Here is a 26,780-nt window from a genome sequence, read left to right on the forward strand (position 1 = left end):
TTGTCTACAAAGCACACGTAGAGCTGGAATTTCACAGGCTGTTGGCCTTCTAAAGACTGGCTATTGCACTCAATCCTTTTCCATCCTGACCTAACCGTGGGTGATGGTGGCCAGCCCTGCTGTAATAGCCCTTGCACTGCACCATCAGCTCTCACTAGCAGGACGTCTGTCTACCCTTTCCTTCCCAACCCAACTGGAAGGACACAGGTCCCATGGCAGCAGCCATGAACAATCAGTGGATGCATGGGAGACAGGTCCCACTCGTCCTTTACACTGCTGGAAGATGCTCAGAAATTAACCAAGTCCGGAGGAGTCTATTCTAGCTCTGCTTATGCGAACGCTGGTTGTGTCCTGGCTTATGGTTTGGGGCTTCCAGTTTAGGATCTGGCCTCATTTTTCTCCATGCAGAGAACTCTAGTGTCCCATGACGTTCAGTGAGAGGGTAGAGAATGTAAAATGCTGTTAAAGCAGCTGATGAAGACTGGTTTCATGGTTCATATCCCAGCTTCAAAGAAACCGAGGACAGAGAAATAACAGCCTTGGCCCTTCTGAGGGGAACTCTGACATCTGATGCACCCTCCCCATATACACAGTCTTCATGACCTATATTTCGCCAACCCTCCTTCTCCATGAGCCCAGCATGAAGACTTGTTGGGACAGACCCGATGCAAAACACGTGGCCCACCAGCATTTAATTTCCCAAATCCCCATCTAGTTTCTCAGAGCCGAGCCCCATTGCCCTCTTAGCCTGTTGAGTGTGTGCCTTATTTGCAGTCATTTTCCCACGTCTCATTTTCTACACAAATCCATCGTATCTCATTTGAGACAGAACAGCTGCTCAAAGATACGTTTTCTTCTTAGTGTAGACATGCACCCACTCTTCCAACACACCTTTCTGAAAGCAAGGGCCCCAGGTGGGGAGACCAGAGTGCTTTAGACACACAAGCAGGTTGAATCCAGCAACAAATGGAGAAGCAGGTTATTTTCAAACCCAGCCTGGATCCCTTCTTGAAGCATCCAACACAACCTGCTAGGCTCACCAACCTGCCGGCCAAGGATGCTCCCCAACTCTGTATCCCCCCCATGCATTCATCCCTGAGGATGCTCCCTGATTCCATATCCCCCCAGAACTTTCCCTGTCCCCAGGCTGCCCAGTCCTGCCCCCATCCTTTCCTCTCCACCCTTCCCTCCGTATCCTGCTGTTAAACAATGCCCGTCCTAAGAAAACCACCCCACAAGCAGGTGAGCGACCGCAACAAAGCAGCCCTGCTATGCGCGGCATCCCTGCTCGCGAGCCAAGCCAGGAGATTCACCTGTGCGGCCCAGACAGTGAAGAATTGTTTGGAGCAAAACACTGTGCAATCAAGTGGAGATAGCGGAGGCAATGGGGTCAGGCAGGCTGCCTGGGGCATCTTTCATCTCCGACTTTGGGAGGTGGGGTGTAAAGTGCACGCTGTCCAGGCCCGAGGCAGGCTCAAAGGCAGCCTTGTTCTGCCAGCTATCTGCCATCTCTCTGATGTCACACGTTTCATTTGGGCAGCTCACTTCAAAGCCCCCACCCCCCGCCTCCTCATGCTCCCTCCCTCCCCTCAACCCTTTTCTCTCTTCTGGGTTTGGATTTTGCTATTGGAGGGATAATAGCCCAGCTTTCCAAGAAGTATTTTGCCATGCAATAATAAAAAAAAAATAAAAATCAAAGATGCTTAAAAAGCAGCTGCCCAAGTTAACCCAGTTCAAAGATAGCAGGGCTGGGACAGCCACTGGGAAACCAAGGTCTCTCACTCTCCTTCCCTATCACGCTCAAGGTCTCTACAAGCAGCGCAAATCTGGGCCTATCCTGGCTTCTCCAGCACCCCAAATCCTCCTCTGTTGACAAGGGGCTCCCCCTTGTATCTGCATTCACCATATATTTGCTACGGCGACCTCTGTGTCATGACCCCTGCCCCAAGCAGAGGTCCAGTTTGGGCTAGAGTTTCTGGGGCAACTGTAAAACACCGCCTTGGACCACGCCAAACACCACCTTGGCATACTTATGGCAGCAGGGTACACAGCATCCACCTCCGCAGCACTTGCTGCGTGCCTTGAGGCACATCCTGCGGGCAGGAGGCCAAAATATCAGCCATGATGCGTTGGCCATGCCAAGACAAGACATCTTGCTCAGCTGCAGCCTCTTGTTGAACAACTGTATCTCTGCCAAGCTACACAAATTTGTCCAACACTGCACAAGAGAAAAATGGCATTTCAAAAGGCTAATAAGACTCTGGATGCAAGTTGCCTACTGGGAGAACGCGCATTCCAGTAAGTGAAACCTAAAGAGCAGAACGTATTCAGATAGAGTCAGAAAGACCCTGGCCAAAAGCCATTTCCAGTTTTTGTCCTAAGTGCGCAAAAACTCGTGTGCCCTCAATTAAGTACGAGGCAACTTCTGGTTTCTGAGTTCAGGGAGCTCAGCAAAGGCAGTGTCAAACTTTTTTCCACAACTGCAAACTATCCAGCCTACCAAATACCTTCCTGGACATACCACGCCTCCAGAAGCTGCGGATTTAGAAGGTGAAGAGAAATCTCCAAGAAGAGAGGGGAGTGGGAGGTATTCTGGTACCCAGAAGGGCCCAGGGATCCTGGAGAGAAGCTGTTGAAGGTGCACCACCATGCAGTTACCCACATCAGCACACACGCTGCCAAGACGGACGGGAAGTCAGGACACCAGTTTCCTTTTCGCTATGCCACTGCTGCGTGCTGTTCTTGCCACACGAAACCCATTTCTCATCCTTGCTTTTGCTGTGCTCCTCCCCAGACTATTCCCATTTCACCACAGGGATAAGGAAGCAGCACACCAGGAGCCGTCCCCAGCTTGCCCCAGACTTCTGCCATGCACCACCCCCTTCACATAGGATAGAATGATAGAATGTGTTGGGTTGGAAGGGACCTCTAAAGGGCATCTAGTCCAACCCCCCTGCAGTGTGCAGGGACATCTTCAACTAGATCAGGTTGCTCAGAACCTCATCAAGCCTGGCCTTGAATGTCTCCAGGGATGGGGCCTCCACCATGGCAGCCACTTCACCACATGGACATTTGGTGGCCATTCCTTGGCACACATCTACACTGATGTTGTTTCAGTTTTGGTGACAGCAGTAGGAAAAGGTGCATCAAAGTTCAAATAAAAAGATGTAAAGTTCAGTATAAGGAAGAAAACCACATCCATTCCAGACTGCACCCTTACTCAGGGTGCATGGACTGCAGGCCATGACTTTGGTAGATCAACCCAAGCCTGCCTGAAGGGCAGCTAACAGCTTGTCTCATGTGAGTGATGTTCTGATCCTAGCCATAGACTGCACAGGCAGCAGCCCCTGAGGCGGGGGCGGTGTGTGTGTGTGTGTGTAAATCACCTTGGCTTCACCCCCCAACAGCCAGAATGGTGGGGGTTGGAAGGGACCTCTGGAGATCACCCAGTCCAACCTCCTGTCAGAGCAGGGTCACCCAGAGCAGGTGGCACAGGAACGCGTCCAGGTGGGTTTGGAATGTCTCCAGAGACGGAGACTCCACCACCTCTCTGGGCAGCCTGTGCCAGGGCTCTGCCACCCTCAAAGGAAAGAAGTTCCTCCTCATGTTTAGGTGAAACTTCCTATGGTCAAGTTTGTGCCCGTTACCCCTTGTCCTGTCCCTGGGCACCACTGAGAAGAGCCTGGCCCCATCCTCCTGACACCCACCCTTTCAGTATTGATAGGCATTGATAAGATCCCCCCTCAGTCATCTTTTTTCCAGACTGAAGAGATCCAAATCCCTCAGCCTTTCTTCATGAGAGAGGTGTTCCAGTCCCCTCGTCATCTTGGTGGCCCTTTGCTGTCCCCTCTCCAGCAGTTCCCTGTCCTTCTCGAACTGGGGAGCCCAGAACTGGACACAGCACTCCAGACGCAGACTCACCAGGGCAGAGCAGAGGGGAAGGATGACCTCCCTCCACCCGCTGGCCACACTCTTCTTGATGCACCCCAGGATGCCCTCGGCCTTCTTGGCCACAATGGCCAAGGACCCTCCGCTGGACAGGCAAGAGATGAGATGTGCTGCTGCTGCCCCTCCTCTGCCCAAAGCAAAGTGGGGGACCTCCAGCCCCAAGCCCCCCCTTCTCAGCATCACCTCACCCACGGGGAAAGGGGATGCAACGCGCACTGACGAAACCGTTTTGAGGCGGCCTTGGGGAAGAGAATGTCAGAAATCCCCAGAGGTCATTTCTTCATGCTGACGGCTCGGGGAGAGGCGGGGGTGCCCTGAATACCAGCCGCGTAAGCAGCAGCCTTTGCTCCCCAACCCAAGCATCCGCAGGAGGATTTAAGGGACTCTCGCAGAACTTACTGTCAGGTATTAAAAGTTCACTGGGGCTGTAACAGCAATCTGTCAGCGTGCTGCTAATCCATCTTGACAGAAACTTTATAAGAAGCTGAAGCGTGTTAAAAAGTCCTGGAGTTTAAGCAGAGCTAATGCAAGGAGGGTGGTTTAAAGCAAAGGCTCTTTTCCTCAGACGTCTGACCAAAAGCCCAAGGGCCAGGGTTTGACTCTGTAAAAACGGCTTCTCTCCCAGAGGAGAAAAAGGAGAGACACCTTTAGAAAGAACATCAGCACGGAGCAGCACCCTGAGCGCCCGATGGGCTGTCCCACGGGCAGCTGGTGCGCAGGCAGCCATGTACAATAGCGGCTCTGTGCGCAGGAGGTGGGGGGACAGCACGCCGGAGGGGTGCTCACAGGGACCGTCTGATGCACCTGCGCTCACCTTGGAGTCAAGAATGCAAATAATTCACATCTGCAAATCCTGGGAAACCCATTAGCGCTGAAACTGGATCCATTCGCCCCGCCAGGGAAGTTTGCCCGCGCATGGCTGCGGTTGCGAGGACGGTTTTATCGGCTGGTTATCACAGAGCCCTCAGTCTGGGCTGTGTCATGCAGGTGGCGTGTCGAGAGCGGTGTTTTGTGTCCTCCAATCCAGGGATGTTAACAGACAGGACAACCAGGTGCACCCTTCCTGGGAAAAGCAGCCAGCAGGGTCTCTCCCAGCACAACCAGCAGCACGAGCGTGGCACACCAGTTACCCGCCAGTACACAGCTCAGACTAATAGGACTGCAACCTGCCCGACACCGAAGGACAGCTTCCCATCGCTGCGCAACATAAAGGTGACGCTTCCAGGTGCGCGGTAGGTTTTATTAGGGACCAGCAGCTGAGATGCCACATCCAGTGGGTTCCCGCACCAGCAGGGCTGCAAACACATTGCAGGAGCAAGTTTGCCTGTGTTGGCACCGCTCTGAATATTCCCCGCAGTCGGTTCGCTCTGGAGCAGATGGCAAAGTTTCATCGCCATCCCTGTATTTCACTGCTCTATTTCCAAAGAGCTTCCCCAAGCCTTCTGCCTTTTAGCTAAGGGTCCTGCTCCCTCAATGAAGGATCCCATGCGGCAGAAATCCCCACCAGGAACACAGTTATCAATTAGGGAGATTCAAGACATCTACGCAGACGGAAGCTTGCACCCTGTCAAACTCTCAGTGAGGGCCTCCAAAGGACTCTTTCAGCCTCACGCTCACTAGAGCTTGCTGCCAAAAGAGGGATGGAGAGCAAGACCTCTAGCTAGAAAGAAGAGTGAAGGACTTTCTCTTATGACCCTGCCCAGACTCCAGCCACCTGCATCAGAGGTCAATAAATAGCAGCATATCCCTGACCCATTTTGGCCAGGTCTCCCAACAGAGGGAAAGAATGAGCTGGTTGCAGTAACAGATCTCCTCCACCACTCCGGTACGTCAAAGATTCTCACGGGTCTCATCTCAGCTGAGCAGAAGTCATGGGGTTTCTCAGGCAGAGAAACCTCTTGGCCAGAAGGACACTGTAGCAGCCCAGCTACTGGGAAGCCTGATGTCCCACGGCTTTGTGCATCCCTTCGGTGGGCAGCCATGACCCCTGCCTTGCACCTCAGCTGCAGGTGGGACATGGGTAGCAGCACTCACCAATGCGATTCCTGAACTCCAGCAAGGGTTATGTTCGCACCAAAGTCTCCCCCATGGAGGGGAAGAGAAGTAGTGGACAGATTTATAGACCTCTTCAGCACCCCTTTACACAAGATCCACAGAAACCGATCTTTTTTTTTTTAACTTACCAAAGTTGGCAGAAATTAGACGACAGCCCCCAAAATTATTTTGGCAAGGAGGTGACAGGCCAGGCAATTGCATAAGCCTTGTCTGAGCAGAAAAGGAAGGTAGAAACGTTTGCTGGGAAAGAAAGAAGAGCCATCACCAACCTTGCTGGAGAGCAGGACCTGTAGTAACAGCAAAAAAGGGAGTACATGTCCCAGGGAGGGGGCTGCGGTACAGCACAGCAAACTCAACACAGCATTAAGGATGTCAGCAAGAGCACGTAATCCGCTATAAAGCCCTTTCATGCAGGGAACCCACTGACTTTTTCCTTAGGAAGCACCTTGAAAAATCCCGGAGGAATTCACAAACTGGCATTGACATTTATTTTCCCCCCCCCCCAAGCCCCTGTCATCGTCTTCCCCAGGAGCAGAGTTGCTCCCAAGTAACCAGATCCCCCCCCCAGCCACAAAGCACCTACTGTCTTCGCCCCGACGCTATTGGGATGGGGGGCGGCCGGGTGCACGCGGTCAGGCAGCACCTAAGCTCGGGTGGCCCAGGGCTGTGGGATGAAACAGGACTCTTCTTCCTCCCCCCTGCCACCACCAGCACACCACAGCTTTGAGGCCATCACAGGGAGGGAGGGCTTGAAAGCGTAGCATCTCCTCTGCTTACTCATATTTCATGGGGAATCTCTTCCCTGCCAGCTCCGGCCCTGGCTAATACGCTGCCACAAACATTTGTTAGCTCCTCACAAGCTCCTGGCTGGAGGTGAACTGGTCACATCAATGGCAGATTTTTTTATTTCCAGAAAAGGAAAACATAAGCAAGTCAGGGAAACAGCTGTTAAACTGCAGGAATAATCAATTAGAAGGCAATTTCATCATCTTGAATAAGCTTGCCGGCACTTAAAAGCTTTCTGAAGCAAGTGATTAGCCTTTAATTGATGGGAACTGTAAAGCCCAGGGAACAGGCAAAGCAGCTCAGTTTGCACAACCATTTCTGGGGCACAGCAGAACGCAACACGATGTCTTCGAGGATAGCATCTTCGTGCTTCTTCATGGGTCCAACTCCTTGTCAAAGAGTCACTGATGCTTTTCTCTGGATTCATAGAATGATAGAATGTGTCGGGTTGGAAGGGACCTCTAAAGGGCATCTAGTCCAACCCCCCTGCAGTGACCAGGGACATCTTCAACTAGATCAGGTTGCTCAGAGCCTCATCAAGCCTGGCCTTGAATCTCTCCAGGGATGGCGCCTCCACCACCTCTCTGGGCAACCTGGGCCAGTGTCTCACCACCCTCAGTGTAAAGAACTTCTTCCTGATGTTTCATCTAAACCGACCCTGCTCTAGTTTCAAACCATTGCCCCTCGTCCTATCACTACATGCCCTTGCAAACAGCCCCTCCCCATCTCTCCTGTAGCCCCCTTCAGGGACTGGAAGGGGCTCTAAGTTCTCCCCGAAGCCTTCTCTTCTCCAGGCTGAATAACCCCAACTCTCTCAGCCTGTCCTCACAGCAGAGGTGCTCCAGCCCTTGGATCATCTTCATGGCCTCCTCTGGACCCGCTCCAACAGGTCCATGCCCTTCTTGTGCTGAGGACTCCAGAGCTGGACACAGTACTCCAGGTGGGGTCTCATGAGAACAGAGTAGAGGGGGAGAATCACCTCTCTGGATCTGTTGGCCATGGTTCTTTTGGTGCAGCCCAGGGTGCGATTGGCCTTCTGGGCTGCAAGTGCACATTGTTGGCTCATGTCCAGCTATCCCCTCCCCATCTTACATTCTCAGGTAACCCAGCTTGACACAGAGAAAGCCACTGGTCAAACACCAGCCACACTGTTTCCCTTCCCTGCAGAAGCCTGGCCCCATTTCTCATATCTTAACTTTGAGGATCAAAACAGGCTTTCAGGTGGTTCAGTGTCTCTTCATGCCTCCTTTTGTCCTAACAGGGAAGTGACACAGCCCCATCCTCCCCAACCATCCTGGTCCCACCTGCAGCTACCATCCTCTCTTTCAGATGAGCTGCGCTACCACTGTGTCCTGCCTGAACTTCTCACCCTGTCTCCAGCTCTTCTACCCCAGCCTTTGTTGAAGAGCTCCTGGCAAAGGCAGTCTTTGCCCCATGGGATGAGGCTTCATGTGCCCCAGGCCCCCAGGTCTTCTGCTGGCAGCACTGGGATGTCACCGCTCCTTCCTCACCCCGCCGCCTACTCCAGGAGGAGACAGAGCAGCCAACAGTCGGTTATAGCTTCTGGCAGGCTCCAGCTAATCCTTTTGGAAGAGTTTCACCAGTCTCCTCTTCCCAAGTTCCTCGGGGGCTCTCCAGTTACTTCCCAAATACCTACATGCACTCGGCTGCAGAGCCAAACCCTCCAACCCTGGGACACCAGCTCGAGGTTGTCAGGACAACATAATCAGCCATCCAAGGCACAGGCGTTGCGCTACATCTCTCGTTCCATGATCTCATGCTATATTTTCCATACAGTCCCTGCCTCCTTCAGCAAACGTGTGGTTGCTCACTGTTTCCCATCTCCTCCTCGCTCTCTGTGTGCGGCCTCAGGGCCCTCCATGATCACATATTATTTTGAGCTTGTGTTGAGCACAGACTTGTTTCCTTGCAGTTGCTCTTGGGAAAGCACAGAAAAGCCCCAGGCTCCATGGATACCTCCCGTCACAGCCTCTCCTCTCCAAAGCAGATATTATTGCATCCATACCACAAGGAACAGAGGTAAGAGGAGAGCCAGAGCTGCTGGGGGCTAGCCAGTTTCAGAACACCAAAGCTCAGCTCTCCAGAGCACTAATTCTGGTCTGGGCTCTCTAAGAGTCCTAAATAAGACTGGTCAGAAAAGGGTCATTAGCTCTTCACCCCACCCGAAGCCACCAAATTGATAAGGGCACTTCTTGTTGGGGTTCACCACCAGCTCCCCATCTCTGTGCCACAGGGTCTGCCTGCCTCCTGCCACAGATTTAACTCTGCCCTGGGACCATGATTCAATCCACCAAGCATCCCTCTGAATGAGCCCCCTGTTCTCGGGGTCATCAGAGGAGAAATCTGATCTCCTCTCTGAAGCAGCAGCTCAGAGGGCCGGAGGCGGTGGGAAGCTGCTGTTCTTCACCGAAAGTGCTGTCGGTATTTGATCACTCGGAGTGTTTTGACATGGTTTGCAGTTGGATATGCTCGTCCTTAGCCTGTGAACTTATACACGTCAACCAGCAAGCACATGTCAGCCTCCACATCAGTGTCTAGGAGGTCTACGGCTGACAAGATAACCTTTTCGTGACCAACACATTGCCACTCAGAGGAACACAGACAAGAATTTGGTCTGATCTCCAACAAGATAAGAAGCTATTATTCCCCTTTTTACACCTGAAGAGGTTCCAACCCTTTTCCTGCCTTTCCATTGCAAATCTTTACCATTTCATAAAGCTTTTTTTAAAAGGAACTTTCCATGCAGATGATGAGCAGTGGAAGAATAGACTTAGCAAACGCAAGTCACAGATTTGGACAGCTGGTGTTACCTGGGATCTTGCTCACAGACCTACCATAAGGCCAAGACACTCATCCTCAGTGGTTTGAGCCCTATCATGTGTCACAAGACAAGCGTTTTCTAATGATGGGTGACATTTTGTGCTCAGAAGAGCATCAGTGCAGATATCAGACATCTGGCAAATGATTTCACTCTGGAAAGGTGACAGAAGCAACCAAAGCTTTGGTCTTTTCCCACCAGAAAAGCTGCATTTGCTACCTCCTGTATCCAGTTCCAGGGAAAGACCCTGCCTGTGGCTTCCCTGGGATTTGTGCCCTCTCCATCTCAGATGGGCAGAAAGACAACCCACTGATGTGGGTACAGAAGAAACTCTCCTGCAGGGTCTTTTTGTATATAAGGTGGCTGTGCACTGGGGGTCACGCGTGGGCCTCCTCACTGCCCCAAGCTCCTCTTTGCTAGGAAGATGTCCGCTTTGGGGTCTCTTAGGGCCCACATCTCAGCTGGCAGGAGCCAGCACAGCTCCACTGACTTCAGTTGAGCCAGGCCATTTTGAGCAAGGCGAGGACCCAACTCTTCAACCGGAGGTGGTTTTCCTACACAGCATCTGCTACCAAGGTGACATGCTTCCAGGAAGGTTGCTTGCTCCAGCTCCTATGTCCATGCACTACAAAGTCTCCCATAAACACCATCAAGATTTAAATCTCCAAGCCCAAACCCAGGCATTATTGGCCAGTACCATTTTGAGTTTCACTCCAGTCTGCATCTGCCACAAGCTCCTGTACCATCCATTCACAAAGAGCAAGTTAATTAACATAATATCACTCAGAGCTAGCTCGTTCCTAGCTATCAGTATCATCTAATCAGTGTCCTCAACTGAAAAGTAATCTCTGACTTGATCTTTCCTTGGCCACCGAGCAGTGCCTGAACAGAGGGGGCTTTGTTTTGAGTCACTAGAGACACGAAGGTCAGCCCCCAACCTTTTCCTGGCATTGCCCTTGCCTTGGAGAGCAAGGTAGAGCCTGTTTTCATATCAGGCCTTGTTCTTTTCTTCCTGTCTTTGCCAAGAAGATATCATTTGTCCTAGGGAGTTGATCCCCAGGCTGAGAGTGGGCTCAGACATGGACCACAAGATGGCAAAGCACATCCCAGGGGGGCCAGTCCTGAACAAACCCGCCACCCACCCACCCAGGGACATCCAGCAATCCAGCCAGCCTGACAAGAAGCCATCTGCCCTGCAGTGACTCCATCACCTGCAGAAGATAAGGCCCAGCCAGTTTTTACTTTGGCAGGATCCATCCACACCCTGAAATAAGGCACAAGAGAATATGAAATCCAGATGACAGGAGGATCCACATCTGCTCCCACGTTGCGCAATTGCAAGCTGGACTGGTGTTCGGGGTCGTGCCAAGCACACAGGCCAACTTGCAGGAGGAGGACAAGCTAAAAACCATGAATTCTGCTGATTTTACGACACAAAGATCTTCCCCCTTCCACAATACTGATCCTTCCCCAAAATTATATACTATATATAGTAATTTCATACACATAAACACACACATAGCTTGAGATACTGTTATTATAGCATTTCGTTACATTTTTGCAAGATTTTAAAAGTAGGCAACCAGTCTGCATGACATGGGTTTTATGGGGGCTTTATTCTGGGGGAAGTAATTTGGTAAGTGTAAATTGATAGTTAGGCTGATGAAAAGCCAGCCTGATGTAGGTGAGTATTTTTCAAATAGGAGATAGCTGTGGGTGGGGAAGACAAGCTTTTTATCTTTAAACAAATTTTTTTTTTTTAACATAAACGTGATGTTTTAAGAAGCATCCAAGGGAGGGGAATTTTTAAAGGCAATTTTAATAACAACTACCGAAAGCATCCATTTTTCTATTGCAAGCCTGGGTGGTGTTAACCCAGCCATTACCTCCAGCTGTATCCTATACGTCGGACTTGTGCTGGCTTCATGGCTCGCAGCAGCTCTTCCACACCCCATATAGTCTACCTCCTCCAGATCTGCCCCCTTTCCACAGGCAAAGCACGTGGTGAGATCCACCTCCAGCCCCCAGTGACCATCAGCCTCCCCCCAGATCCCCTCTGCTCCACTGGCACCAGCCAGCATTTCTCCAAGACCACCAAGCCCAGTGACAGAGAAATCTCCAGCCGTAATTTCCCCAGCCTGTCCATGCCAGGACAGACACAACCCTTTTCCCTGCTGCTGTAGAGCCCTCCTGTGCCAAAATCCCAAACCAAAAGAGAGGATTTTGCCTTTTCACGTCATCCACCCCAAAGGTGGGTTTGGAGACAACCAGCTAAAAAAATTACACTTAACCAACACTAAAAAAAAAAATACCAGCACTTATAACAGGTATCAGCCTTGTGCTTTACAAGAGCAAAGTACACACGAATACCACAGTCTCTACAAAGAAATCCCCCAACACACAATTCTCTCTCAGAGAGAGCAAGGGCTTTAGAAACATGGCAAAATTCGCACACAAGCACCTACCCTGCTGTCCTTCACAAGATCATCTCAAATCAGGCCAGGCAGCTTCCTAGGGCACGTCTTCCCACCTCCTCCCAAACCCAGGCAACCTGTGAATGCTGCTTGTATAGGGTTTTACCCTCCCTCCTGCAACACCTTCACCTGGTGACTCACTAATTACATCCCAAATGAGCAAGCAGGCACAGCTGAGATACTTCTACTGGAAGAGAAGACCTTGCAGCTCAATATAGCTTATTTAATTCTGCACAGAAAGCCTTCTCCTACATGCTAGACATCTCTCCAGCTTTCTTTCTGTGCATTTCCAGCTCATGTTTGAGGCAACGGAGGCCAGATAAAGGCTCAGAGAGGTTTTGTAATCAAAATGTTATTGTTGAGAGAAAATAGAGCCTGTGTAGTGACTAAAAACAAGTCTTCCTTTTGGGCAGGAAGGGGAAATACCCAACTGCAGGACAACCAAGGACACAATCCCAATGCCCAGCACCCCGTCCCAAGACATGACTGGGAGACTGGAACAAACTGGACGCCTGCTGGGCTGGGGCTGCTGCGGGGTTTTGCAGCAGTTGCCATTCATAGGGTCAGCTGCTACGCTCTTCTGTCCTGAAATAGAGCAAAACCCCACACCAACCCAAGAAATCCAGGCTGTTACTAGGGAAATGCAAGTTGCAAAATAAAAATCACAAGTTTTCTTCACACGGTCACACCACTTTAGAATATTTTTTTTCTGCAGGTTGGACTTGGAAAACATTTTATAGCACAGGAGCAGCAGAGACGTGACTGAAGAAGGGCAGGAAGGAGAACGCCTTCTTTTGAACATCTCAGACAATGAGTTGTGGATCTCCATCCCCAATTTGGTGGAATCAGTACATACCCCTAGAACCTCTCCATGTCAGGGAACTACGATGATAGTGACTCTTATTGGGAAATACCCACTCATATTTTTTAGGCAGTCCTAGCGTGGAGTTGCCCGCGGCCCTGCCGTGGAGGGTTGGGGTTCATGGTGATGTGATAGTCTAGATGAGAGCACTTATGAGATAACCTGGCCTGCAGAAATGCCTCCCAGCCATGCTCTGCTCAGTGAGCTGAGATGGCAACCAGGGATGTGAAGGTACCAATGAGGTCTGCGGGGCATTTTAACCCAAGAGCTCATGTGTTCAGGAAAATGTTTTGCCAGTAACCTGGACGTTCTGGCTTCTCCAGCTCTCCTTCAATGCTAAGAACATAGGAACACTGTGGGCAGGTGTAAACATGAAGCAGAGTTTTCTGGTAGTACAAACACACATGAGCCCATGCAGAGAGCTGGCAAACATGAAAAACACTTTTCTTTTTCTCTTTTTCCCCGTCCTTTCTACAAGATCCCTCCTTGTTGTAAAGAAGGTTGCCTAGTGTCTGGCCCCCCTTTTTCTTTTGTCATTTTGGTTGCTAGTCATCTCCGCTGCCTACAGATGTCTACAAATTGGTTGTTCTCAGCTGAGCTAGTCCTACACAGTCCTTCTGTGCCTGGTGGAGAGACCCAGCAAGCCCCTCACTGCCACCTTGGGTGGGAGCCAGAGGTAAGTGTGTCACCTTCCAGATCCACCAATCTCTGTCCGTTGGCCACAGAGGACCTTCAAGGGCCAGTTTAGTCCCAGACCAGAGAATATTTGATATCAAAAAACCTAAGGGGCAGAAGCTTTCCCCATGGTCTACTCTACCCAACACCTTGCCGACTTTGGAGATGATTCAAACCCTTCCCTCTCCGAGTCACGGGACACCACACACAAGAAAAGACCAGGCTTTTTTTTTTTTTCCAGAGATTATTTTTTTTGTCTTTTTAATTTCATCTCGGTACGCAATTTCTGACAGTGTGTCAGCATCTCCCGCCGGGTCAGCCATCTCCGGACCCCGCTACATTCAGTGTCAGATCGTACGGTGGCGGTGAGCCAGCACTTTGAGCCTCACAGCCACTTGCATGTCTTTACGGGTTGTCGCTTACATCATTTGTGAACAGCAGCACAAAAGGACACAACGCATGAAAACGAGAGGTGGGGATGAGGTGAGGGTCAGCTGAAGGCTTGACCCTAAGGAGAACTTTCCCCAGGTTCCCATGGCTCCTGCAGGGATGAACCCAAGCACGGGGTGGGAAATGCAGAGCTCTCCCTCCTTCCTCCTTCGCCCGAGGGGTAGTGATACAGGCTGCGGTGTTTTCTGGAGCCAGGAGAGCAGCTCGCACTGGTCTAGCACCCATATTTGAGGGTATGGGACGGGGTCGCTGGCAGAGGCAGGCTGGGTCCCGCCATGGGAAGGAGAGAGGTGATGCAGAGAAGCATGGCTGAGCCCCGATGGGGCAGGATGTCCACCTGCTCCAGAAGCGTCGTCCACCCCGCACCGACCTCCTGGACATGTCCAGCGGTGGGGACAGGACCTGGCCACCGTGCTGTCCCCATCAAGCCGCTAGCGGAGAAGCAGGTCCCTGGAGCTAGCCCTGCTTTGGGTTTCAACTGCGCCTCAAAACCAGTGTGGCAACCTGAGAGCACCAAAAATAACCAACCCCAAAACCCAAACCTATTGCCTGAAGTGAACCGATGTTCCTTCCCTGCCACTGGGCTTTTGCAACCTAAACATAACGTTTATAAAAAGTAAATTATTTCATCTTATAACTTAAGTGCATTGAGTATTTCCTTAAATATGGTTCACGCTGAAAATAAAGTTACTTTTGCTGTACAGTAAATTTCTGATAGACTTAGAAATAAACTTTGTTGATACAATCTGGCAGGCGCGGCTGTGCGGCCCATCGCCCACAGCCACGCAGCTCCGCACGCGCCCACGTGCAAGCCCACACGCACACACATACACACACATACGGCCCCCTCCTCGGGGACGGGGACGATGTTAGGGGTTTCTAGCTTTCTATATTCGCATGGGAACATCTATCTTAAAAGGCCCCGTGTTTAAACAGCCAGCACTCAAGCTGGTCGAGGGAACAGAGGGAAAACCCCGCAGGAAAATTTTCCCCGTGTTTCCCCAAAAGCGTTGTCAGCTTTTCAAATTTCAAAGCCCGGCTGATGCGGCGGGCTCCCCCGCCCCCGTGAAAATCAGCAGTTTGCCCTTCCCGCTGCTTGGACTGAAGGTGGTGCAGAGGGGATACGGCACCGGGATGCTCCCGTGGGAAGGGTTTCCCCATCCCCCTGCCGAAACGAGAAATTTGGTTCCCCGTTTGAAATTTGAAAACCCACCAGCCAGCTGCAAAAACCACTCCTGTCCCTAATCCTAGGCTCCTAAGAGAAACATGAAACTATGCAACCCATAACTTAACTCGCTCCTTGGGAATCCCAAGCTACAACATATTGTTTGACAGCATCCCAGCATTTGTGGCTTCCCCCTCCCTCCCAACCCCGGGGGCTCTGTAGCCCCTCCTGAAGCAGCACGACGGCATCGGCTGCCCCGTGCTGGGGACCAGGCCACGCTCAGGAGGTGAAGTAGGAGTTCTGCATGGAGTAGAGGTGGTCGATGGGGTTCCCCACTCGTGCCTGGAGTGGCCCCACGTCCGCCGTGGCGAGGAAGCAGTCGCCCAGGTTGCTCAGTGAGGTATCATCGCTATCCAAGTCGTGGAAGAGGGGCTCGGCACCTTTGGAAGCAGGGAAGGAGTAGAAAGACTTCAGAGCCTGCTTTCTCATCTGGCACCTTGGCAGTGCCTGGTACCCCCAGCTTTTGCAGTGTGAGGATTTAGGGAAGAGGGGACTGCTGTCTTCCCAGAAATTGCTCCATCCCTCACACGTGCCCCCACCAGACCGCCCCCTCGCCATGGCCCAGCATCCCTTTGATGGAGAGAATCACAGAATTACAGAATGGTAGGGGTTGGAAGGGACCTCTGGAGATCATCCAGTCCAGCCCCCTGTCAGAGCAGGGTCACCCAGAGCAGGTGGCACAGGAATGCGTCCAGGCGGGTTTGGAATGTCTCCAGAGACGGAGACTCCACCACCTCTCTGGGCAGCCTGTGCCAGGGCTCTGCCACCCTCAAAGGAAAGAAGTTCCTCCTCATATTGAGATGGAACTTCCTATGGTCAAGTTTGTGCCCGTTACCCCTTGTCCTGTCCCCGGGCACCACTGAAAAGAGCCTGGCCCCATCCTCCTGACACCCACCCTTTCAGTATTGATAAGCATTGATAAGATCCCCCCTCAGTCGTCTTTTTTTCCAGACTGAAGAGACCCAAATCCCTCAGCCTTTCTTCATGAGAGAGGTGTTCCAGTCCCCTCATCATCTTTGCTGTCCCCTCTCCAGCAGTTCCCTGTCCTTCTGGAACCAGGGAGCCCAGAACTGGACACAGTACTCCAAGGCAAGAGGCAAACCCCGGAGCCTTACCGTAGGGGTGCATGTGGTCTCCGGGCATCTGCGGGGGGGTGAGCCCTTGCCGGAAGGGGTCGGAGCCGTAGACACTTTGCTCCATGCCCAGCAGCTGCTGAGGTGGGGGCAGAGCGGTGTAGGGGTTCAGCATCCCCTCCAGCCCTGTGCTGCCACCACTGTTCGTCTGGGCTGGAAGATAAGAGCAAGCCATCGGCGCAGTTGGGCTACCACCTTTTTGTGGGGGGTTCAGCTCCCTTGGGAAGCCTGGAGAGGGCTGGGAAATGGGGAGACCCTGGGTGTGAGGGGCGTACCTGAGCTCAGGCGCTGCGTGTTTTGCTGATCCTGCTGCTGCTGCTGCTGCCTCCTGGCGAGCTTCTTCATCTGGGCAAGGAGAAGGGCAAAAAGTGGGATTAAATCATCCCCCAGCCAGAGCGAGGAGGGAGGGGAGCCCTGGCACCAGGCGCTGGTGGTGGGCTACCCCAGTGCACCCACCTTTGCTCGCTGGTTCTGGAACCAGACCTGCACCACACGGACGCTCAGCCCAGTCTCGGCCGCCAGCGTCTCCCGCACCTTGGAGAGAGGAATGACAGCGGTGTCTCAGACCCCTCAGATTTTCGGGAGTACTTTTGGAGGATACAGAGCAGCCGGAGCAAGTACTTGCCCAGCATCCAGGACATCCCTGGGGGCTGGAGGCAGCTGAGCATGGACTCTTCTCCCCATACCTTCCTGCATGGCTTGGAGGAGACCTCAAACGATGCCTTGAACGCCCTCCGCTGCTGCGTGGTTAGGATTGTCCGGGGTCTCTTGGGCCGCTTGTGATCCTTCCCGTCCTCGGCACCCTTCCCCGAGGCTTGACCCAGTTTGCAGATGCTGTCCTCATCGTCACTTTTGCCTAAGGGAGGAGGGAAAAAAAACAACAGGTCCTTTACAGACAATGGGCCACGCACATTATCTTCCAGCATGTCCAAAATAACCTGGGAGACGTAAAACAAGCTGGTGGGGATCTTCTTGTGAATGTGCGTGAGGAGCTGAGGTTTGGGGCTGGCTGACCCATGGCAGCTCAGACAGGGTGGGAGCTGCTGTGGCTCATAGTTTGGGGTGGCTCAGCCAGCAGACATCCTTTTTGGTTCTTCTTTTCCCCAACTGTCTGAGCAGCTGCAACACGAAACCCTGGGACACCTGATTTTCCCTCCATCAGACCCAAATCCCTGCCTGCTCCACAGGGATTTCCTGACAGGCCACAGCTGGGGACACATCTGGACAGAGACAGGCAGGTCACATCCACAAGAGGGGACAGCAGACGTCGAGGAACGCTGTGTTCCTGGGGCTGTCCCCCAGCCCGGTTGGGGACCAGGCACTTGGTCCCTCTGCCCAGAGAGCCCAGGCTGGGGCAGATCAGGCAAAGGGCGAGCAGAGATGCTCAGAGAGGGCAAGGCGTTAGCCAAGACCTCACAAACCCCTCCGGATTTGCCCTACCATGGAGGTCCACTCCATTTAGAGCACAGAGTTTCAAACACAAATATAAGGGGCACCTTTTCGCCTATATTCCCCCCCCCGCCACCGAGGAGTTTTAAGTCTCTCTGGGTACAAGCCCAGGTTGCTTCAAGCTTCACCCCCTCGGGTCCTTGCTGCAATGTGCTGCTCCGTTCTGTTCCCAGGCACTGGTGTGTATCTCCTTGCTGCCCTCCACCACTCGGGGCCATGGGGCCTTTGGGCAGGAGCTGCTCCGAGACAGCAGGCAGCGCTGCCCTGCCTCTTCCCAGCCCTCCTCATTTACCGCTCCGCCACCGTGTCCATGACCTCGCCTGCACGGGAGGGCTGTAAATGCAGGTTTGACAGCACAGGTCCTTCCCTCTCACGAGCTGTAAATCACTCACAGCCTTTTCCAGAAAGCTCCTCCGCCATCCTTTTGGGAATTGATAACAGAGCTGAGGTGCTGGTTTGATGCAGATGCAGACTGCAAGGCTCTGCTTGGCCCGAGTCCCATCCCGGCGCTGCCGCATCTCCAAGAGATGGGGATGCACCAGCAGGTTTTGAGCCTGGCCCAGAGTAATTCATGGCTGAAGCAGGTCAGGTCGTACCCCATGGCGAGAGCTAATCATGGATGACACAAAGCAGGTAAGTGTAAATCCAAGAGCAGCCCAGTTGGAAGGTGGGGAAAGACAGGAGACCAGGGCAAGGGGAGGCGATGTTTCCTGCAGAGGAGCAAGGATGCTCTTGGGTACCAGTTTCCTCTTCCTTCCATGCCGCTGGTCTCTCTCCTAGGCTCACCAGCCACTATAGAGACCTTCCCTGTGGTGAGGGCTGGGAGGGCTGAGACACGGAGAGATGTCCATGCTGGTGGTCCCCAAAACAGCCTGGAGCTGGGTGCTGGTCCCCAGGAGCCAGCGCCTTGCTGCTGCCGCTCGCCCACAGCACATCCATGGCACACCACCAGCAGCAATGGCAGCGGGAAAGACAAACTGCTGTTTTCTTGCACGTCCCAGTGTGAGAGACGTAGTAATGCAGAAGGTCTGAGAGCCCCAGTGCTGGGGACACCCAGGGCGGGGAGTCTCTGACGGCTAATGGGGCTGAGCAGCGGTTGCCGCAGCCTCCTCCCCAGTGCCAGCACAAGCAGGGTCTCTGCTTCACCGAGCTGCCTGCTCTCCCGAGAGAGTTTAATTGTGATGGAAGGGATTTTTTATGAATACTGGGGGGAGGAATGTCAACCGATGGGGACATTTCAGTGCCTGAACCCCTCCGCACCTTAACACGAGGTGAGCACCCAAATCCCTCCCCCGGGTCCAGGAGGAACAGAACCCGGCGGGGGGGAGCCAGAGGCTCATGGACTCTATCAAGCAAATGATGCTCAAAACCCACGCCAAAGGGGAAAATCACACTCCCAGCAGCTCCACCCCCACCCACCCCAAGACCTTCCCCCCTCAACACCTGCTCCCCAAATCCCTCCCAGAGTCAAAGGGAAAGAAGGAAAAGCGAAGCCGGATTTGGCGGGGTATTACTTTTAATTAACTCTCCCTTTCAAGCCTTTCCCTACCAAGGAGGAGGGGGGGCAGGGGGGGAGAAATTAATGAGTGTCTGGAGCTGCCCCTGATGTCACCTGGGAAGGGGCCGGGGCGATGGATATTGTGCGGCGTGCCCTCGGTCCGACCCGCCGAGCCTGCATCCCGCCGCCGGGGCCAGGACATTCCTCACTCGGGAGGATTTAGGGAGAGGAGAAACGTTAGGACGCTTTTAATTGGAAAGTGGGGTCCTCTTTCAGAGGGGCTTGTTTACTTAGGCTGGGTGGCGGAGGCTCGGGGGAGGCAGTAATTGAAGCGGGGGTTTGGGAGATTACAGACAACATATGGCTCGCTTTTTATCTGCGCTTTCTCATAAAGTGGCCTTTGGTGCGCGGCGGCCCGGGGGGAGGGCGGGCAGGGGGCTTCAAAGCAGCAAAAAAGGGACTGGGGAGAGGTTGGACATGCACATCACACGTTGCTGGTGAAGGGCATCCGGGACCTGTGCCCGAGCAGGGACACCCCTCTGCATCCCCCCAGCGTGGCGGTGGGGACCCCGGGGGGGATGTGGCAGGAGGGGGCAAGGCCACGCCACGCTGAGCATCTGCACAGGGTGCACACCTGGGGTGGTCCCCGCTGGGTCACCGTCCCCAGAGCCATGCGCTGTCCTGAGACAAACTGTTGGTGGCCACCAAAACCAGGCAGGGACGGCGGTCAGGCTAAGCTTACGGGGTCTGTGGGGAGACAGGAAGGGCCGGGACCCCTCAGGCAGGGGGTGCCGGGGGGTGCCGGGGGCTTCGGGTTGGGTTTCTGACCAGCCTAGGAGTTGTCATGCCCTTTTGATCCCACGCTGGCCCTTCGCATCCCTTGGGTCTCAGCTGCAGTTTCCACCGAAATAAGCATTTCCCATCGAGGTTTTTGCTAGTCGAAGCTCTCGGTTTGGCTGGAGCCCCTGGCAGAGGGGCTGGACCACGGGACGACGAGTCACTGGGGAGGAAAAGCTCCCCAACCTTTCCCAAACTGCCCTTTTCCCCCACTAGGAATAAACCCAAAACATTGTGGGACCAGAGGCCAATTCACTTAATTTTCCCGCATGACGTCTCCTCATTGGTTCCTATTTTAACTGAAAGAGTTTGCACATCCCATAAGGAAAGAATAATAATTCTTCAATCAATTAAGGACTTTCCCAGGGCTAAGGCAAGAGCCAGCGCCAGCGTGCCGGATCCTGCTGCTTTCCTGCCTCTCCAGCTCCTCCAGCGTTGGACCATCACTCCCTGGCTCCCTTCAGCCACCTCCTCCCATGGCCTCACTCTATTTTTTAAATATCATCACTGTTACTTGGGGAGGGAGAATATTCTCTTTCGAGCAAGCAGGAATTGCGGAGACGGGCTCTCGCTGCTGAGGAGCACAATATGAAAGAGAAACACAGGCTTTGGGAAATTTTTTTCTCCATCCCCACCAAAAACCACCCCCGTCCCTCCATACACCTTCCCCCAGCTGCAGCATCGCCTGTGCCTGGCGCTGAGCGCCGGGCTTTGCCGTGTCTGTGACCTGCCCCGCTTCACACCTTAACACCCCCCTTCTAAACAGGCCCATAATGCTGATTTTTATTTTTTTTTTTTTTAATTCAGATGGTGTTATCGCAAGGATTTCTGCTAGCAGATCCTTTCCACCCCTCCGGCCCCTGTTGCTGGGTTTTCTTACCAAATTTTTCTGCCTGGGAAACATTCCGATTTGATTTGCATCGACTGTAGATAAACATTGTAATGCTGATCTGATGCCACCCGACCCAGCACTGACACCCTGGCTGGAGCAGGGCGCCAGCCCCCTGCCCACTTCCAGCCACGGTGACACCTCTCCTGAACCCCCTCTTGGCTCCGTGGTGTCCCCGCAGTGTCCTCACCCCTGGTCTGCAGTCTGACTCTGGCCATCGACTGCCTGGGAAGCTGCCGGGGACAGAAGATTTTGCAGGCCCCCTGCCTCCAGCTCATGTTTTAGCTCTGTGCCTCAGTTTCCCCTCGGTATTCCCAAGGGTGGCTACAGCAGAAGCTGCTCACTTCTTGCTCTCAGCCTTTCCAGAGTCCCAGGCGGGGACAGGGAGGGACACAGAAGGTTTAGCCCAGGGTAGTCAGTGGGTTGCTTGGGACCATGAATTTTTTTTAGGAATAAAATTCTCCTTTACAGTATATTTATACTGGGGCAGTCCCTTCATTTCCCTGGGGCGGGGAGGTGGGACATGTCACCTTTGGCATCTAGGGAGGCTGTACACCCCTGGGGATGAGGTGCTGGTGGCCTGCACAGTCCAGGAGCACAAACCCTTACAGAAATGTGCCTAATGAGATGGGATGGTCCCCAGAGCATCCTCCGGCCCTGCAGCCCCTCCGCTGCCGAGCTCCCTGCTCACCGAGGTGGGAGAGACTCTGGATGGAGGATGCAGCGGTGCTCATAGAGCTTTTCCCTTCAGTCCATGGGGCAGAGGTTGAGGGCAGTGAGCCCCAAACCTCTCCTCCAGACCCCACCGCGCTCGCAGAGGCCTCGGAGCAGGACCAGCCAGGGAGACGCCGGGCGCGGGCGGCCCCTTACCAGAATCCGACAGAGCCGGGCTCACCAAGCTCAGCAGCTCCCGTTCCTTCTCGTAGTCGCCCTTACAGAGGAGCTGCCCCTCCTTCAGCACAAACTCGTCTCCCTTCTGCAGGCGCCGCTCGCAGACGCAGCAGCAGAAGCAGCGCAGGTGGTAGACGCTCTTCTGGGCGCGCATCACCAGCTCGCTGGGCGCGATGGCCTCCAGGCACCCAGCGCACTTCACCGCGAAGAGCCTGGGGGAGCAAGAGGAGACCCCGCTGGGACGCCCGGTGGCACCGCGGCTGCACCCGGCGGGTGGCGTGGCATTGCGGACAAGGGACGGGACGCCCTTGGTGGGGAGACGGGCATCGGCACAGGACCACTTTGTCACCCCAGTGGTGCTTTGAGCGCGGTGAGGGGCTGGGCACGTCGGTGCTGGCACCCCACGGTGACACGGCAGGTGCTGCAAGCTTGCCCTGTGCCAATAGGGGATGCTGCCTTTGGGTCAACTTTAGCGGTTTTGGTTGACCTCTTACTAGGTGCTTACCATGAACGCAGTCAAAGGATGAAAAACCCAACGTTTGGACGCTGCAGGGTGAAAAGCAAACAGTCCAGCCACCACCACCACAAGACACGTGGCCCAGCACATCTACATGAGTTTTATCAAGCCAACCCTACATGTCCACCTGCCTCCAGCTCACACCTAGACGTGAGGAGATGCTGGAGATGGCAACGGGGCCAACAAGCTCGTACGTGCCTCTCAACCAGCACCTGCAGAAAGCATCCGCACTGTCAGTAACCCACAAACCACCCAGTCCCTCTGGCTTCGGTCACCGGAACAGCCCCGTTCCTGCTTGCAAACATATCAGGAATGTCTAATATATCATAAAAATCCCCACGGCAGCAAGTTTTGGGTTAAGGCTGGTGACAGACTGAAGATTTGATGTGTCAAAAGGAAAAGAAAAAGCTCAGCTTGTTCCTTGACATTGATGTGACAGTGTTTGAGGCATCCCTAATTGTGCAGTTCCCAGGTTTCAACACACTGGCTTTATACTTAATAGCCAATAATAATAACAACAGCCATAACACTTTAGGTTGAAACAGAGCTTTTCTTTCTCCGACTTTCCATGTCTTTACCGAGAAGCTCAGTAGCATGATCAATGATCTACGGTTGGGGAAACTGAGGCAAGCAGAGCGGAGGTGGCAGCATCAGTGTTGGCTTGAGAGGATTTGGAGGCACCTGGAGCTAAATCCTGGATGTTTTAAGTGAATGGGATGTTTCCCCCAGTAGAGATGTCTGAAGGTACCAAAGCAGAACCTCTTTGCCACCCCCAGATACGTGCGTTTTTGGCTTGGGCCCCATAAAGAAAAAAAATCACTGTTTACCCAGCCCCGTCCTAAATATCTGTGGGAACTGGACATTATTATTCCCCTGACTTGATGACTTTGGCCCAGAAAGAGAAGTCAGAAGTCCGCACGCATCCTGCAGAGGTTATCTCCGAGCATCGCCTGTGTCCCAGCATGGGGACGCCCCAGGGCCTCGCGTGGGGAGTGCTGCATCCAGCCCTCCACCGGCCCCAGACGGCTCCCACCTCCGTGGTCCCCATCCCATGTGTCATCCCTGGGGGACACCTGCGGGGAGGGTCAGGGGGCTGCAGGGCTGGGGAGGGGAAGGGCAGCCCTGCAGCCACCAGCGGGCTTTCAACCCTCAACCCTTCTTTTTTTTTTTTTTTTTTTGGCTCTCACGAAGGAGATGAAATGTGCTGAGTCAGCCCCATTCCAACAAGGAGAGGAACAGATGTACGCAAAACCCTTGCAGCAAAACCCTCAGCAAATGGGAAAAAAAAAACCTCAAAAATTTTCTGTGACGAGCTTGATAGCCCATAAAACAAGGAGACGGGGTGGGGGGGGGACACAAAGCAAAGCACACGCGTGTCTTCGTGCCCCAGAGGCAGCTCCCAAGGCAAAGGCGCCCGTGACGCCAGGGATGCTGCTGCGCAAAAGCTCCCCAGCAGCAAAGGGGAGCCCACGCGCGCAGCCTCTGCCCCCGTGAAATCCCCGCCGGGTTTCGCTTCACCTTTTCATTTCACCCCTTGAGTCGCCCAACAGCCCGTAACCAAGAGGGTCGGCTGCGCGAACCACTGGAGGCCGGGGAACATCCCACCGGTGCAGGAGCAAGAGGATAACGCCTGCCTTCCCGCGCCAAGGGGCAGGGTCGGCCGCCGAGCATCACCTCCCACCCGCGGGTGAGCAGCGAGCTCCGGAGGCAAACAGCTGCCCGCCAGATGTGCGCACGCAGCTGGCAAGGATGCCGGGGCACACGGCCACCCTCCAGCAGCACCCGCCAACCCCAATCTAGGTGTCAAGGGCTGGAAGGGTTGGGAATGGGGCCCCCAAAACGTTCACCGCTTTATTGGCGGCGGCTCCCTCCCACATCGGGGTGCTCCCACGGACGCTTCATGCTGGCACGTGGGCTATGCCCACTCCTTCCCAAGTTTTCCCAAAACGGTGGCAGCGAGCACAGTGATGTCCATCACTCTCCCCGTGCCAAGCAAATCCTGGGCGCCTCAGCAAATCGTAGCATCCCACAAGAAGCAGGAAAGGGACGTTACACAACTTTTATAAAACACTATTGTCGCTACAGAAAGGGGAAAATCATCACATAAAAGGTGGGAGTTGGGGATTTTATAATTCCAGATAATGCCGTTAGTGGCTTTTATTTTTGCACATTCGACTTCAATTTCCCAGGTTTACATATGACCGTCTGTCTCTAAGATATATGTATTTCCAACATCCCTGTGACTGCCCTGGGAGGAGAAGGACGTATATTCCCCTGAAAGCATCCCTTCTGAAGGGTCGTTTTTTTTCTTGTTCCAGCTCTGAGAAGCACAGGCTTGTGCTAATATTTCTGTAGTCGTTTCATCTTTAATTATGTCTCTCTTATGTCAAAGTGGAGGCAATTTGTATTCATCTGGTAACACATTCTCATCCTGTTTAAATGAAGTGTAAGCCCTACCTGTTGGGATTACGAACTGCCCTCAGTAATAAAATATTGATAAGCTATTACGTTACTGCTATCTAATCTTTACGAATGAACATGCCCAAAAATCTCTGTTGCCAGGACACTGATTAGAGAGCCATAAACCTCTGCCAATTAGGCATGACCGCACCAACCGAACGATGGATGTGTCCAAGCCCAAAGCGCGTTGCAAAATGAGAAGGTGTGAGATTCAGGTTAGGCTGCCTAATAGTAGACACTCAAAGCCGCACTTAGGTCACTGAATAAATGACTTTATTTCCAAACTGCCGGGTCCGCCACAGCTCCCGCTGAGGGATGCGCGACAGACCAGGCGTCTTTCACTGCCCAAGGCAGGGCTCCCCCATCCCTGGGCAACGTGAGATGCTGAGAAATCCCCACAAAACCTCTGCCGCAGTATGAACCCATAAAGAGCTGCTTATAAACCCACAATGAACCCAGACCGTAGGCACTAAAATGTCACAGACAAAATCTGCAGCCTGCCACAGGTAGTAATGGGGAGAGAGCAAGAGGCATCGCTGGTGTCCCAGACCCCTATGGCCCTGGACCAGCCCTGGACACTACCAGCTCCTCTGCAAGGACCAGGGAGGAAGAGCATGCATGGATAACCCTTGGCATGGATAACCCCAGGCATGGACAATCCCACCCAGGAATAACCCCACATAGGATAACTCCAGCATGGATAACTCCTGCATGGGTAACACCCTTGGTCGGCCTGTGATGGGGTTGAAAGAAAATTTTGTTCCCGCGCCAGATCTAGGAATTAATTTAACATTTTTGCCTGAGCAAGACACACCAGCCTGGATCCAGGGGTGTTTTCCTCCACCCCTGGGATCTCCAGCTCTGCGCCTAGCTCCTTCCCACTGCAAGCAGCAGGCTGCAGAGCAAATGACATTTTTTCTCCCCTCTCTACTTCTTTGTGCCTCCCTGCAGCTACGAAGGGGACTTGGAGATTACACTTCCCTACAGGAGGATGCGCGGAAGAGAAGAAGGATGGGCTCTGCCCAGGGACTTCAACAGGTTTGAAACCAAGAACAAATCACCAACACTTAAACTGCAACGGGAGCACCTTCATCTCTGCCATCCTAGGGATGCTGCGGGCTTTGGTTCTCAGTAGATAATTTTTTTTTTCACAGAATCACAGAATGGTTGGGGTTGGAAGGGACCTTAAAGATCACCCAGTTCCACCCCCCTGCCCTGGGCAGGGACACCTCCCACCAGACCAGGCTGCTCAAAGCCCCATCCAGCCTGGCCTTGAACACCTCCAGGGATGGGGCAGCCACAGCTTCTCTGGGCAACCTGTTCCAGTGCCCCACCACCCTCACAGGAAAGAATTTCTTCCTGATATCCATTTTTCCTTCCATAGCCTGGGGTTCAAAAGCGATGTAAGGCCTGGCCGGCAGCCTTCGGGTTTGTCCAACCACAGACGAAGCTGGCAGGCAGAGGGCACCGGAGGGGGTGACCCGCTCAGCACCGCGATGCTCGGTGGAAACCCATCCTGCCACGGGCCGCTCAGTAAAAGCCCCAGCGAAGCGCTGACAGTGACTATTTGTAAATAAAAACAAGCCCCCGCAACTTAGGAAGAACTGGAAGAAAAATACGGCGATGCAAGAAATTTTTACCACAACATTAAAATGTTCCTGTATTGATTAATCTGTATTAAAATGTTTTGTTTGTTTGTTTGTTTTAATTAGGTCCCTTTTGAAATGACAATCTGCGATTTTGAAACAGAAAGGTGGTGGTGGTGGTGGCGGGTTTCAAGAAAATCTTGAAA

General features: G+C 53.3%; 1 protein-coding gene across 1 annotated transcript in view; it reads right to left on the minus strand.

The window, feature by feature from the left end:
* Nucleotides 1-15,533: 15,533 nt before the first annotated feature.
* LMX1A (LIM homeobox transcription factor 1 alpha) overlaps nt 15,534-26,780 on the minus strand; it is a 46,410-nt gene continuing 35,163 nt past the window's right edge. The window contains exons 4-9 of the mRNA XM_054212393.1: nt 21,991-22,223; nt 17,134-17,303; nt 16,904-16,981; nt 16,723-16,792; nt 16,430-16,600; nt 15,534-15,694 (exon numbers count right to left, since the gene is read on the minus strand). Coding sequence (XP_054068368.1) covers nt 15,534-15,694; nt 16,430-16,600; nt 16,723-16,792; nt 16,904-16,981; nt 17,134-17,303; nt 21,991-22,223 — 883 coding nt within the window. The remainder of the gene's footprint in view (nt 15,695-16,429; nt 16,601-16,722; nt 16,793-16,903; nt 16,982-17,133; nt 17,304-21,990; nt 22,224-26,780) is intronic.

This window comes from Rissa tridactyla, chromosome 8 (assembly GCF_028500815.1).
Source record: "Rissa tridactyla isolate bRisTri1 chromosome 8, bRisTri1.patW.cur.20221130, whole genome shotgun sequence".
NCBI classification, from domain to species: domain Eukaryota; kingdom Metazoa; phylum Chordata; class Aves; order Charadriiformes; family Laridae; genus Rissa; species Rissa tridactyla.